The 15994-nt window shown below is 40.6% G+C and overlaps 1 protein-coding gene across 3 annotated transcripts; it reads left to right on the forward strand.

Annotated features, from left to right (window-relative positions):
• Nucleotides 1-244: 244 nt before the first annotated feature.
• LOC119502570 (ethanolamine-phosphate cytidylyltransferase-like) lies at nucleotides 245-15946 on the forward strand. Of its 3 annotated transcripts, XR_005210101.1 has the most exons (14): nucleotides 245-609; nucleotides 8744-8832; nucleotides 9330-9491; nucleotides 10318-10384; nucleotides 10479-10563; nucleotides 11693-11734; nucleotides 12307-12439; nucleotides 12953-13035; nucleotides 13137-13214; nucleotides 13527-13592; nucleotides 13687-13752; nucleotides 14129-14217; nucleotides 14370-14592; nucleotides 15466-15946. XR_005210101.1 is itself a non-coding variant. In XM_037793636.1 (13 exons), exons 1-13 carry the CDS (start codon nucleotides 464-466, stop codon nucleotides 15578-15580), a joined length of 1293 nt encoding a protein of 430 aa, XP_037649564.1. In that variant the 5' UTR covers nucleotides 246-463; the 3' UTR covers nucleotides 15581-15946. The 3 variants fall into 3 exon arrangements, 2 of the variants coding, with proteins under 2 accessions (XP_037649564.1, XP_037649562.1); XM_037793636.1 differs by lacking the exon at nucleotides 14370-14592 and having other exon boundaries at nucleotides 246-609; nucleotides 12235-12439; XM_037793634.1 differs by lacking the exon at nucleotides 14370-14592 and having other exon boundaries at nucleotides 254-609.
• The last annotated feature ends 48 nt before the right edge of the window (nucleotides 15947-15994 follow it).

Here is a 15994-nt window from a genome sequence, read left to right on the forward strand (position 1 = left end):
GTCACATGACAGAGGGAAAAAACGCTTTTACGTGATTATGTAACAACATGCACTCACTCCATCGTACGATCCAAGCAACCTGAGTCAAGTGCGCATTAATGCACACACATCTTCAGGTTTGTGCTCTTCAAAATAAAACCAGTGCACATAAAGATGTGTTGCAGAGAGTTTTATGTGCAGTGCTTCCTTTGCATCCTGCAGTATCTGCTTTTATTGGCGGACTTGACGTAGAGCGCGTCGTGCGTCGTTGCGTCGCCGGTAGAGGAGGCGTTGACGCACCGGAGCTCCTACTGCTGCTGCTGCTGCTGCTGCTGGAGCTCCTACTGCTCCTACTGCTGCTGCTGAAACACTAACCGGCTGTCCTGCAACTGAAACAGGACACACACTTCACTGACAGCATCTCCACCCTGGGGGGGGGGAGTCACTCTTACAGTTTAAAGTGTGATCACTCAGCAGCTCCATCATGATCAAGAACGGACATCACCATCACCAAGTGAACACGAACACTGCAGCCGGAGGAATGAAAGACGCAGCAGGGACGAGCCCAGGATCTGCAGCCTGCAGTCCGGACAGGAGGAGGAGGAGGATCCGGGTGTGGTGCGACGGCTGGTGAGTCAACTTTACCGGATGATTGATGAGGATGATGAGGATGCTACAACATTGTTCTTGCATCGAGCATTGAATGAATGTCACCTACCATCACCATCAGCAGCACTGGACAGGCCTGCTGCTGATGGTGCTGCTGCTGCAGGTTACTCAGCTCTCACAGGACTGCTGCTGCTTCATTCTCCAGACACATCAGAAGGCCTATACACTCAACTTTTAATTGAATATTCTCTTGTATATATTCTACCATGAGAGTATCATCAATAGCCAGACACTGTAATTCCAAGGGCATTACTTTCCCTCTACATTATTACTGCTGCAGGTTACTCAGCTCTCACAGGACTGCTGCTGCTTCATTCTCCAGACACATCACAAGGCCTATACACTTATAAACTTTTAATTGAATATTCTCTTGTATATATTCTACCATGAGAGTATAATCAATAGCCAGATGCATAACCACTGTAATTCCAAGGACATTACTTTTCCTACTGGGGCATCCTGGTCCCAGTTTACCTCCCCAGTAGACACATTATTACATAATAACATCATATTGATCTTTACTGCTGTAATAGCCTATCATACCTTTTTGACTAATATATAAAATAGGGCTGTTTGTTGGAGAGTAAAAACTGGCATTGCCATTTTCAAAGGTGTCTCTTGACCTCTGACTTCAAGATATGTGAATGAAAACTCTGAGATGAGCAGAGTGGGAACTGTGTCTTATTAGATAAAACAGATGTTGACTAACTGCATAATTTGCAGTTGAATAAAAGGTAATAAATCTAAATATATTGCAATTGCAATCACATTTTTTATCTGATCAAAATGTACCTTAAAGAGAGATTTGTCAAGTATTTAATACTCTTATCATCATGGGAGAGGGCAAATATGCTGCTTAATGCAAATGTATATATATTTGTTATTATTGGAAATTAATTAACAACACAAAACAATGACAAATATTGTCCAGAAACCCTCACAGGTACTGCATTTAGCATAAACATATATGCTCAAATAACATGGCAAACTGAATACCAACAGGCAACAACAGCTGTCAGTGTGTCAGTGTGCTGACTTGACTATGACATGTCCCAAACTGCATGTGATATATTTTTATCTTTATTGCTGCAATTTATCATAACTACGAGCTAATAGCCTATCATACTTTTTTGACTGATATATAAATTAGGGATGTCAATCGATTAGAATATTTAATCGCGATTAATCACACATTTTTTATCTGTTCAAAATGTATCTTAATGGGAGGTTTGTCAAGTATTTAATACTCTTATCAACATGGGAATGGACAAAAATGCTGCTTTATGCAAATGTATGTATATATTTTATTATAGGAAATCAATTAACAACACAAAACAATGACAAATGTTGTCCAGAGACCCTCACAGGTACTGCATTTAGCATAAAAAATATGCTCAAAACTCTAGATAGATTTAACAGCACACTATGACTTGCCCCAATCTGCATGTGATTATCATAAAGTGGGCATGTCTGTAAAATTGGAGACTCGTGGGTACCCATAGAACCCATTTTCATTCACATATCTTGAATGAATGAATGAATGTAGAGTTTTATTTCGGTCAATCTTTGTGAATACAAACCAACGCTGTATCCATTTCACACAACTACATTCATAAAATCAATGACCGAAAAACGAATAGGCCGAAGCCCCAAGGCTTATTTTGTGCCTATCCTTTACAATCCATAAGAGAACCCAGAATACCAGCATTAAATTGTAATCCTTACTTATTTCACATTTTAATCATATTACACTGTAATCCTTAATTATTTTACATTTTAAGGCTTTTTTGAAGCTCAGCAGAGAGCTACAAAATTTCCACTCATCACTAAGCTCGTTACATAATTTGACTCCCAAAACTGAGACACATCTATATTTTACATCGGTTCTCACTTTACCTGTTTCAAAAATACTCAACCCTCTTAAATTATAATATCCTTCTCTTAATTTAAATTTGTTTTGAATACTAACAGGAAGGCTTTTATTCCTAACCCGGGAAAGTATTTCTAATGTCTTTACATGCACAATATCCAACAATTTAAAGATACCTGACTTTATGAATAATGGATTTGTAGTTTCACAGTAAGAAGCTGTATGTATTATTCTAATAGCTCTTTTCTGGAGTTTAATTAAAGGGGCCTATATTTGTTTTATATACATTTCCCCAAACCTCAACACCATACTACATATATATGGCATTATAAGTGAGCTATACAATATATACAAACACTTCTTATTCGACAGATCCTTTGTTTTGTAAAGAATAGCGATGGATTTGGATAATTTCCATTTGATGTATTCTTTATGTGGCTTCCAACAAAGTTTCTGATCTATAATCTATACTCCCAGGAATTTTGTTTGATATACTCCTTCAATTTCAACTGCATTTAGATACAATTAACCCTGATTTATCAAGTATTTAATTCTCTTATCAGCATGGCAGTGGACAAAAATGCTGCTTTATGCAAATGTATGTATATATTTATTATTGGAAATCAATTAACAACACAAAACAATGACAGATATTGTCCAGAAACCCTCACAGGTACTGCATTTAGCATTAAAAAAATGCTCAAATCATAACATAACAAATCAAAACAATGCAGTGTTCTCCCTGTTAATAACCTGACAGCCAAATGTATGGTGCTCTCAGTCAGTGCACTAATATTTCACCTCACCTTGACACTTTTAAGAGGGCTCAGCTGTAGAGGATCAAGTACTTCTTTGCTCAATAGAACAACATATTAGACCAACACACTGGCTAACGTCTAAATCTGAGTTTCACATGACAAAATGTTAAGTAGATAACGATCACATAGTGACTTTTAAAGGGTTATTTCACATAAACTAGAAAAAGCAGACAGTGTTATTCCATGTATAGGCATACTGGTATCTAACCATGCAGAGAGACTTAGACACCTCAAAACAATGGATGTCAAGTTAGTTCGTTCCATTGCAACGTCGGCGCCCAGCAGTAGATGTACGTCTCCACCATTTGGACTGAAAGCGTCTACCCGACGCCAGTACAACGTCCGACTACAAAATACCGTACAAAAGTAAAACTAAATTATTTCCATTCTATTGTCACAATTTTAACATCTCTACCAAAATGTCCTGTGTTGATCAATAAAAATATTATAAATATGTATACTATTATAACTATTTACTTACTTCCCAGAGGAGCATAAAGTGAGCGATGGACATAAATAGAAGTTAGAAAAATCCAGCACACAGATTTTGAGAGCAATCTCAAACTTTTTAGTAAATAGACTTCAACTACATTAAATTCTGTTTATGTCATGCTACTAGCACTACTAGCTACTGGCCGATAGCCGGTTGTTTGGGAACAGTTGTTTTGGGAGACATTAATACATCCACCACGTTACAAGCTTACAGCATACAGCCCATGGGTGTATTATAAGATAGTAAAAGTGATGAATTACAGCCAATATATCGATTAATACAGCCGCATATAGCTAGCAGGAAACCGGCAGAACCAGATATGTCACATGAACGGTCTGATGCACGGTCATTATGCCGAGGAAAATAACTCTGAATTTGGCTATTAGTGAATTTGAAAACTTTTAGGACATGAGGGCTATTTAAGTGTTTGTCCTGGGAAGTTTGTTTACCTCGAAAAAAATGATCCTCTGATTTACAGACGTCTCTTTATACAACCATGGCCAAAGACTCGTTGACTGAAAACAGTCCAAAATGGCGGCAACGCTACTGCAGCGGCATCTAGCGGCTGTTGTGAAAAAAGCACCGGAGTTTCACCTCTTTGCTTCTATACTCTTTACCTTAGTGTGAACAGTTTTCATTTGGAAGTACAATGAAGACAAGAAAAAAATGAAACGGGACATTGCTGTAAACAAAAAGTCTTTTCACCCCTGATTGATTGATTGATTGATTGATTGATAAATCAATCAACAGAAAATTTCTTGCCAACTATTTTGACAATTGATTCATCATTTGAGACATTATTCACTGGTTCCAGCTTCTCAGCTGTGAGGTGTTTAGATGCATTTCGTTGCCATAAGTGATAGCAAACTGACTATGTTTGGGTTTTGGTTGAATAAAAAAAGCTATAAAATAAGCTTGACCAAAGAAATTCTTAGTCAACTAAGAGTTTCTCCTCAAAGAATCACACAAAAGCACCACTTTAGATCTTGTGTTTATCAGAGATGTGCTCATAAGTTTCTGGAAATAAGACAGTCAGCATGACAAAAGCTAAAAAAAACGACTAATTGACTAAAGAAATCTTAGTCGACTAAGAGGGGGCAGCCCTAAAACAAGCTATTTGAAGACCATTCGCTGTTTCAAACTATAATCTCTTTTCAAACTATTAATGGATAATGAAATTAATCGTTAGCTGCGGCCCCATTGTACCTTTGAGATGCCTCCTCTGGGAGAAACACCATGCCTCGGTGGACACAGTCCGGCTCCACGGTGCAGCGGGATAATAAATGTTTTGAATTTCTGTGTATGAAGGCCAGGATTATGGTGGCTTTCTCTAAAATTCCTGCCATTTAGGTGTGGCTGTCTATCCACGGTTTGGTGGAATGTAGCAGAATATTTGGGATGCCAGAATATTAACCGGTGGGCTGAGCACGCAAAGAGAACCAATGTCAACAGAGCTCATGTCATTAACCCCCTCTAACCCCTCCGGCCCACACCTGCTACGGCCGCTGCAGCTCGTACAGCCGTGCAGCCGTGTCCGTCACTGAGCACATTGTTTCCCCTGAAGCCCTGCTGGACACCGCCACGCTCTTACTGACATGTCAGCGGTATGAGAGGAAAAATTCCAAGGAAAGAGTCACAGTCACTTCATCTGTTGAGACATCTTTAACTCTGCCCCTTCTTCTCTGCACTTATTTGTCATCCTGAAAAGAGGCGATGGGGGTTAAAGATCATTTGTCAGTGATGCATCATCAAGGAAGAGTGCAAAAGTCCACTTCCACTGTATTTCTGCTGCGGTAGTGTATCCCTACAGGACTATGAACGTGCTATTTAAAGCCTCAGTGATCAAATCATAACATGGCAAACTCAAACCCAACAGGCAACAACAGCTGTCAGTGTGCTGACTTGACTATGACTTGCCCCAAACTGCATGTTATTATCATAAAGTGGGCATGTCTGTAAAGGGGAGACTCGTGGGTACCCATAGAACCCATTTTCATTCACATATCTTGAGGTCAGAGGTCAAGGGACCCCTCTGAAAATGTTCATGCCAGTTTTTCCTCGCCAAAATTTAGCACAAGTTTGGAGCGTTATTTAGCCTCCTTTGCGACAAGCTGGTGTGACAATACATTGGTACCAATGGATTCATTAGGTTTTATAGTTTCATATGATACCTGAATATTCACTCTAGCTTTAAACCTGAGCCCTACAACCTAAAAATTGCAAGTTGTGTTAATGTGTTAAAGAAATGAGTGGAGTTGTAATGCAGTGTTCTCCCTGTTAATAACATGACAGCCAAACAGCTGTTCTTCATGTGACAGACCAGTCTAATGATGCTGAACACACTGAACAAGTTTCATGGACTGAACTCGGTGGAGTTGAAGGTCTTAGTGTCATCTCAGGTGCTCTCAGTCAGTTCACTAATATTTCAGTCACCTCACCTTGACGCTTTTAAGAGGGCTCACATGTCACCAAGCTAGTATGACATGGTTGGTACCAGTGGATTCATTAGGTTTTCCTAGTTTCATATGATACCTGAATCTTCACTCTAGCTCTAAAACTGAGCCCTACAACCTCTGAAAGATTGATTGCGTTAAAGACATTAGTGGCGTTAAATTGAATTTGCGTTAATGTGTTATTATCACGATAACTTTGACAGCCCTAATTATAATTTGTCTTATTGCAATACTCATCATATCGCAAAATCGCAATAAGATCATTTCGTGACTTAAGTATTGTGATAATATCGTATCGTGGGGCCTCTGGTGATTCCCACCTTGACCAAAAATCTGAATATTTGTACTCCCTTCACTGGTATTTCCTACACGTGTGTCCCATTGTTTTCCATCACTGTGTCCACACACGTCTGTCTGGTTTTATTCCAGAGAGGTGCTGTTTGGGTGTCCGCTAACAGGCTCCGCTAATTAATATTTCACCACCCCGCGGTCATGATCCATCCCTGTTAAAAAATAGAACAGGACTACGGTAACACATGTTGGCCGTCCAGCAAGTGTAACACCCCCTATAAAAGCAGCCTCCATGGTCTTATGTAACTTGGTCTCTGAGTTTTCCTCCCCTATTCACACACACCTCCTAATGAACTTAACTACATTCTTCTGGCCTCAGAGCCGGCACACGTGGGTCCCATTTCAAGAGATTGACAGCACGAGACTCAGAGAACCTTGCTTTCCTCGACAACAAGCCTCTTTTTTTCACATTTAGCCGAAGTACATCTGAATCACACAAGACGAGCTCTACAGTCTGGTAATTTTTGTATTACAGCATAAACAGGCTGTGTATAGTGACACCGCAGTAGGGCACAGATGCTGTCTTTCATTAGCATAAAGCCCGGGGCTGAGAACAACATGGGATCCTGTTACTGTTGTGTCTGTGTTCATGCTGCAGCTCCGGCAGCTCTCATCTGTTTTCTTATTGATTTTTTGAGGATGCTATTCATAGCGCTGCTTTGCACCTGACCCCTGAGAGAGCTGACGTGTAATTTAATGTACTAAAGAGGACACAGATGCCAATTTTCGTGTTTGTTTTTTTCCCACTACAGCCATCAATTATGTTGTCATTATTGTGATTCTACAAGTTAATCGCTGTCAAGGAATTGCTGATGGTTACAGTCTCTACTGCAGCTAAATGACTCTGTGATTAGTTCCTTGATGCATCTTCAGTGACACCTGCATCAGTCAGAGCTTCTCTGTTTTTATGCGTAATATCACGTTCCAAGTGGAGCAGAGAGAGAAATGCTCAGACTGATGTCAGCTGTTGGCAGGAGTAGTAATAGTGATGGAAAGGCTAATGCCCATCTGTTCTCTATTACTATGCTAGATTACCATGTTACAATCTCAGTCTCCAATTTGCGTCTAATCTAATTATCTACAGATGGTATCATAGCCTGGGAGGAGTGAAGTGGGAGGGGAGAGACACACTGTGCTTTTGACTTTTTTATGTTTAGACTTTGATCAGATATCTAGCATATCACATGATTAGACCGGTGGGCCGATACTACCAGAAAAACTGTAAATATTAAAGGATTATAATGGTAGTTTCTAGATCTTTTGATCTCTCACCTCCTCCTTCCTTCATTTATTTCATTTTAATCAACTTTCTTTTTTGTCAAGGTTGCTGCAAGTTGCAAAAACATCATGTTGGTGGTGCATTCAAGAACACTCAGACATCTGAGTGTTAAAGAGAGACCGTCCATTTCTAACTTTGAGAACAGTGCGAGCTTCAACATTACCACACAACTCTAATCCAGTACACCATTCTTTATTCATCAGACATTTTTGACTATCTTGTGTGAGTAAAGCACGGTGTACTGGAGAAGAAGAGCTGTGCAACGCGTTTTAATTATGATGAAAGAGCGGCCGCCAAATCTTATCACTGTAATTCAAAAAAATCCTTTGTCCTTTGTTTGATTTTCCAACCAAGAGTTTTAAAGGGGACATATAATGCTCATTTCCAGGTTCATACTTTGGGTATTTTGGGTTTATATTAGAACTTGTTTGCATGCTTTAATGTTCAAAAAACATAATTTTTCTCGTATTGTCTGTCAAAAATCCCCAGCACATTTTAAACATTAGTGTTTATTAGTGTAGACCCCTTTGAAAATTGCCATGACAGGTTTTCCTCGCTAACATTTAGCCCAACTTTGCATTATTTAGCTTCCTTCCCGACATGGTAGCATGGATTCCTTAGGTTTTCTAGTTTTATATGATACATGAGTCTCCACTCTAGCCCTAACACTGAACGTACGAGAGCCTCTGAAAGACAGTAAAGTCAGTCGGGATCGCTGGTCTCTGAGGGTTAAATATGGATAAATTAAACTATAATATAATGTTAACAATCCTTTCCTAAAGCTCTTATAATGTAACTTTTGTGTAAATTCTTATGTTCTTATCCTCCCAGCTATGACATGGTTCATTATGGCCACTCCAACCAGCTGCGGCAGGCCAAGGCCATGGGAGATTACCTCATCGTTGGAGTACACACAGACAGTAAGCTCATTGATTTATTGTCCCTCCCACACCTAGAATATTTCTACAGTTGAAACACTCTGACTCATCTGTACCTGACTCTTTTTCATCATCCATTTCTGATACTACATCCTTCCTTCACCATGAATAATTGAGCCTGGAGCTGCTGGGTCTGGGGAGCCTCTGTTTATCATTACCAGGCAGACACCAGCTGTGCCATATACACTTTAGAGGGGTTGTTGTGACAGTAGAGCAGCGACTCAGCGATTTTGCCTCGCCCTCCTATGGCACACTGGGCTCATTCTGACATTACGATAACCCAGAATGACACAGATATCGGCAATCTTCCCCTCTGCTGACGTGATGATAAAATATCTCAATGACGAAGGCGGTGCTGCGTTCAGTCACTATAAAAACAGTTTATCAGAATGTCACGCAAATGGAGATCTCTCCGTTCTGGTAATCTCTAAAGCTTATTTGTGTGTTTCAACAATATCGTTTCATGTTCTGTTTTCAAGGTGAGATTGCGAAGCACAAGGGCCCGCCTGTCTTCACACAGGCAGAAAGATACAAGATGGTGCGGGCCATAAAGTGGGTGGACGAGGTCGTGGAAGGAGCGCCTTACGTCACAACCCTCCAGACCCTCGACAAGTACAACTGTGACTTCTGTGTGCACGGAGGTACAGTATATAATCACCACCTGGTGTCCTTATTTAGACACACAGATAAATTAACAATGCTGATCAGCTCTAAGTTTAATGTTATTAGTAGGGCTGTCAAAGTTAATGCGAGATAATAACGCGTTAACACAAATCAGTTAACACAATCGATCTTTCGGAGGTTGTACATACTAGCTTATCGCAAAGGAGGTTAAATAACGCTCCAAATTTACGGTACATTTTGGCGAGGAAAAACTGGCATAACCATTTTCAAAGGGGTCCCTTGACCTCTGACCTCAAGATATGTGAATGAAAATGGGTTCTATGGGTACCGACGAGTCTCCCCTTTACAGACATGCCCACTTTATGATAATCACATGCAGTTTGGGGCAAGTCATGGTCAAGTCAGCACACTGACACACTGACAGCTGTTGTTGCCCGTTTGGCTTCAGTTTGCCATGTTATGATTTGAGCATATTTTTGTATGCTAAATGCAGTACCTGTGAGGGTTTCTGGACAATATTTGTCATTGTTTTGTGTTTTTAATTGATTTCCAATAATAGATATATACCTACATTTGCATAAAGCAGCATAATTGCCCACTCCCATGTTGATAAGAGTATTAAATACTTGAAAAATCTCCCTTTAAGGTACATTTTGAACAGATAAAAAATGTGAGAATAATTTGCAATTCATCATGATTAAATATTTTAATCGATTGACAGCCCTGCTAAATATATAAAAACTAAAACTAAACTTTTCTGAAAAACTAAATCTAGCATACGAAAAAGATAAAAATTTATTGAAAATTCAAAACTATCATAACTTTGGTATGCTGTTGTTTCAGATGATATCACACTAACAGTGGATGGGAAAGACACATATGAAGAGGTGAAGAAGTCAGGGCGGTACAGGTGAGTTAATAGAAGAAGATGATAATAATAGACGGGATGAGATGATGTGTGTGTGTGTCTCTGAGGTTAATAGTATAATATAATGTTGTTCCAGGGAGTGTAAGAGAACCCAGGGAGTTTCAACCACAGATCTTGTTGGTAGGATGCTACTGATGACCAAAGCACATCACAGCAACATTGTGAGTACAGTTTTATTCTCTCTTTAATATTCCCTCAGTACACAGCAGCACTCACCTAATCAGGGCCGGCTTAAAGGTCCTGACACACCAAGCCGACGGACAGGTTGAGACCGTCAGTGAGCGCTTAGTGGCTTAGTTTTTCGGTGTGCCCCGCACCGTCAGCTCTTGATGGAGTTTTTTCGGCCAATTCAGCATGGTGAATCGGCGGCGGCGCCCGTCGGTGAGAGAAATCACTCTGATTGGCGGTTGAGCTTAAACGAATCAGTGCACGAGAAGAGAAACGGAAGTGAGGAAAGCAAACCAACGAGTAAAGTCAAGAGGAAAAACCCATAAAGCTCTTTTTAATTTTTCACCTTCATCCCATCTGATCGTTCAAATACACGGATATTTTCACAGCCACATGGCCATGTTGAATGAAGCTAAGTGGTGAGTGAGAGTGGTGTGAAAATGGTCGGCAGACGCCGCTTTGTTTCATGTACGTATCATAACAACGGCTTGTATATCCGCTGTCCTCTGTCTTCTGGTTTCCATTTTTGAATGACGAATATAGACTACCACCGCCAGCTGGTGTGGAGAGTTATTTCCTCTCACGCAGGTGCAGAACGTACGTGGTAGTTGGCCATCGGCTGTCATCTTTGCGGTGTGTTCAAATGCAACTTTTTGCCCGAGACAGAGGCGACGTGAGGCGACGCAACTGGTGGCCTTCGTTGCCGTTAGATCATTGATGTCGGCTTGGTGTGTCTGGGGCTTAAGGCATAGGCCATGTAGGCGGTCGCCTAAGGCGCCACCTTCAAGAAAGAAAAATGCCGGTGGGCGCCCTTCCTCATTTTCTGCATTGAGTTAACATATGAACAAATAAAGAAAGAAAGAAAGAAAGAAAGAAAGAAAGAAATACACTTTTCACCTCTGTAACTCTTGTTGTCGTGAAACTGACTACTTTTAAGCCAACACTATTACGATGATGATGTGTGTTGTGGTTTACGGGGCTAGGGTTAGGGTTCTGGGGGGTTGAACCCCAACCCTAACTCTAGAGCGGTGCCGCCAGCGGGCACCAAACCCAAATTTTGCCTAGGGCACCAAAAGAGCTAGATCCGGCTTCGCCCCTAATTCAATCCCCTCTTTTCCTTAGGATAGTTCAGACTATCAACAGCACACGGACAACTTTGGAAAGGTAGGTACCAATTTACATCTTATTTTAGCTCATCACCTGGTGGTCAGTATAAAATCCTCAGCTTACTATCAAACTTAATTGGCGGATGTTTAAAACCAAATTCTTATTGTTTCTTTAGCTTTCTCTTCTTTAACTGTTTTTGTCATTCAAGTAGTTAAACGTTGTTATGTGGGCCAGATGTCAACCATTGTTAAACAAAGGCCTTTACTGTGGACCCACTTTATAATCAAGTTGCAGGCCTCGCCAGTGAAACAGTGAATGCCACTTCTGTTCCTGGAACGGGGAGAGTAACTCAGAGTCACCATGCTGGGGATTTAAATAGTGTGAAAGCAGTAGAGGGTCTCTTCACATTTGAACATTGAAGACCGGCAGGGTAATGCTGTGAATTTGGCGAGGGTTGAATAAATGTGCTTTGAGTTAGAAAAGGTGACGTCACACCACTAGATGGCGATGATGCAGCGTTCTGATGCTCCAGTGGTGCTGCTGTATCTATGCTGGAGAACATCTGTCTTACTGCTCCACCGTTTGTACTCACCGTGCCTGTTTCTGGATTACGTGGGTCGCATGGTCAGAAGGGCCACAGTCCCTGGACAGGAGTGTCTCAGTTCCTGCAGACTTCACAGAAGATCATCCAGTTTGCCTCGGGCCAGGAGCCTCAACCCGGAGACACGATCATCTATGTGGTGGGAGCCTTTGACCTCTTCCGTATCCTTTTAGAGCCTCACTGAAAACATGGATGAAAACATAAAACTTGTTAATCAGAAAACATGTACAGGTTCTTTTTTGTGATCAAATTGTCTTAGTTTTTAGAAGGTTAGGGTCGGGGGGACAGGGGATGTACAGGGGTAGATAAATAGTCAATTTTCATTCACATATCTTGAGGTCAGAGGTCAAGGGACCCCTTTGAAAATCGCCATGCCAGTTTTTCCTCACCAAAATTTGTAGCGTTATTTAGCAATCTTCCCGACCAGCTAATATAACATGGTTGGTACCAATGGATTCCTCAGGTCTTCTAGTTTCATATGCATTGGAAATTATTAACAAAAAAATGTACATAATTGAAATAAAACATTAATTAAGAACATTTTTATAATATAATATAATAAAAAAAAAAATTATTACCTGTAACTGCCATTTACTGTCAGAATTATTCATAATTTTGTGAGCTGCTATAAAATAGCGAGCTGTTCTGAAACGCCTTGACTAGTCTCCTGTCAGACATCGGCCATGTGGACTTCCTGGAAGCAGTACATAAGCTCGCAGAAAAGCCATACATTATAGTGGGGTTGCACTTCGATCAGGTGAGTCTCCTTGTGCTCTTTTTCCACCTGTGTGAGACATTTACTTTCTCCCTGCGTGTTGACTCTTTACTTTACATGTCCTCTTTGTTCATATTTTTCAGGAGGTGAACCGCTACAAAGGGAAAAACTACCCCATCATGAATGTCCACGAGAGAACGCTCAGCGTCCTGGCTTGTCGAGTAGGTTTTTCTTGCTCTTCTTTAGTTTAGTTTAGTTTATTTGAGAAGGGACAGTGCAAATTAATAAATACATATGGTATCAAAAATGCCAGAATTAGCCAAAAGGCTACTTTTCATCTGTAGTCCCTGGACAAGGTGTTACAAAAGTCTTCCTAAAATACATGAAAACAGAAACATTAAATGTTGGAAAAGGCAGTAGTGACATTTATACATACATAAAACAACATTGCAGACAAGCAGGCTTCTTCTTCTTTTCCTTCTACAATTCATTTTGTGCGCGATTAATTTCTGATTTGTGTTTTTTTTTCACAGTATGTGTCAGAAGTGGTGATTGGTGCACCGTTTGCAGTCACAAAAGATTTGCTGGACCATTTCAAGGTAAGTACAGGCAATACAATTATCTCTCACCACTAGATAATAAGCTTCTCTGTGATTAAAAATGAATAAAGTAGCACATCTCTTTCGTCCTCAGGTGGATCTTGTATGCCATGGAAAAACCGAAATATATCCTGACAAGGATGGATCCGACCCTTATGCTGTAAGACTTTAAACACACAACAGCTTTTTTAAAAACACTTCTATGAAATACGGTAATCCAGAATACAGTTAATGAGTGAGAATATAATGTGATTTATATTATTTTATTGCATTTTAACAGCTCACTCTTTATTTTTTTATTTTATTTTTTGTAATATTTAAGGTCAGAGCTTCGCATGGTCAAATAAATAAATAAATCTAGTGCAAGGCTGTAAAAGTGTGCACAATGCTACTATATGTGAATGTACTTGCAGTAATACTGATACTATGTGAAATGAATGCTTTTCCAAAATGAAAATGAACTTTTAAAAAAGAACTACGGTAATGTGCAGGAATGATGAATCACATTCATTTGCCAATGTTTTCTCCACATCCAGGAGCCGAGGAGGAAAGCAATCCTGCGTACCGTTGACAGCGGGAACAGCCTCACTACGGACGCCATTGTGCAGAGGATAATTAAAAACAGGTAAAAAAGGCTTTGGGACAGAAATAGCCAATTTTATAGCCTATCCACGGGGCAAAACAGTATTTTTCTAAGTCTAAATACATGGGACATAGTTTGTTTACTGCTTTAAAGAGGACCTATTAAGCTATTGTGCTTTTTCCCTTTCCTTTAAGCCTAGTTCACACTACACAACTTGTCAAAGTCGTCAGATCGCTGTACTGTTCACACTACACAACTTGGTGTCTTGTAATTGGGAGTCTTTAAATCGTTGTGGTTTTCACATCACACGACTGACCGGCGACGGGGGGTCACACACTACAAGATCTTTCACCTGAAGGAATCTCCGATGAGGTCTCCAAACTACGCTTTGTCACAAAAACACATGCGAGAAATACGGTAAAGGACGTGAGACACATTGCTGATGTTGTTGTTGGCACGTGTTTACAAAATAGCCTGTTTCCACACTCTTTTTTACTATTTATTCCTCTAGGTGCAACAACAATTTTGCTCCGTGTTTCAAATGCAGCGTATATAGTAAGTTCCTATTGTTACAGGTGACCCCTCCGCCCCCAGGTTTCCCTTCAACCCGTGTTTCGCGCTCTCATTGGCTGTAGCTCGTGCCCGGAGACCCCGACAGGTCCAGATATTTAGCATGCTAGATGTCTGGAATGTGTCTGCGAGGCATCGGCGAGCGTCGGCGAGCCTCTCAGCTCGTGTCTTTAAGCAGCTCACATGTTATATAGCTTTTTGTGAATGTAAAAGGTCTGCAAAGTTACAAAGCTCAAAGTCCATGCCAAAGGGAGTTACTCTGCCCTGCAGAAACACGGCTCCTGAACTGCCTGAAACGCCTCGCTTGAAGTCCGTAACGTGGTGATGTCACCAAGTAACACATTTGCATAATACCTGCCTAGCGGCTAGTTTGACACGCCATCAAACAAAGCTAGTTAGAGCGGAGCTCTAGCAGAGTCCGTAGAGTTTGCTTTGGTTAAATAATCACGAGAGAGTGGTCCAGCTGACCAATTAGAGCAGACTGGGGCTTTTCGTAGGGGGAGGAGCTTAAACAGAGCATTTCAGACAAAGGGTGAAAAGAGGTGCTGCAGCACAGCCGATATGAGAAAAATAAAGCGTTATTTGAACATTAAAGCATGTAAACATGTTCTAGTAGAAACCCAAACTACATGTATGAACCTGTAAATGAGCATAATAGGTCCTCTTTAATAGGTAATAGATTCGATTGAAACTTTTTCCAATTTCCTTGTTTTGATTCAGGTTGCTATTCGAGGCAAGGAACCAGAAGAAAGAGGCCAAAGAGATTGCTGTGATCCAGGCCATGCGGCGACAAGAGGAGGAGAAAACTAAAGAAAGAACCCCGGCCGTGCTGTAGGAAGGCCCCCAAACAAGCACCACCGACCACGAGTCAACCTAACACTGACAAGCTCAATTAATCTAAACTCATGTACAGTAAAATCAAACCCTTTTATATGTGTTATGATGACACACGATCCTGGCTAAAAGCAGCAGTCCTTAACAGCAGCCCGTTTATAGCCAGGGCGGCATAGTCTGCTGTGGGATCATCAGGTATACAGTGTGTGTGTGTGGGTGTGTGTGTGTGAGGATCTTCTGTGTATTAATATATTCGGCATATGCAAATACATTTTCATGTCAGTCAACAATCAACCCAGTCGCACTGCAGTTCATGAAATACTCACGACATTTAACATATTGATTTGTGTATAGACACAAAATTAAATTTTTTTTTCATGAAGGTCAGCACGAAATCAATTTGTAGTAATCCACG

The sequence above is a fragment of the Sebastes umbrosus genome, chromosome 14 (genome assembly GCF_015220745.1).
Source record: "Sebastes umbrosus isolate fSebUmb1 chromosome 14, fSebUmb1.pri, whole genome shotgun sequence".
NCBI classification, from domain to species: domain Eukaryota; kingdom Metazoa; phylum Chordata; class Actinopteri; order Perciformes; family Sebastidae; genus Sebastes; species Sebastes umbrosus.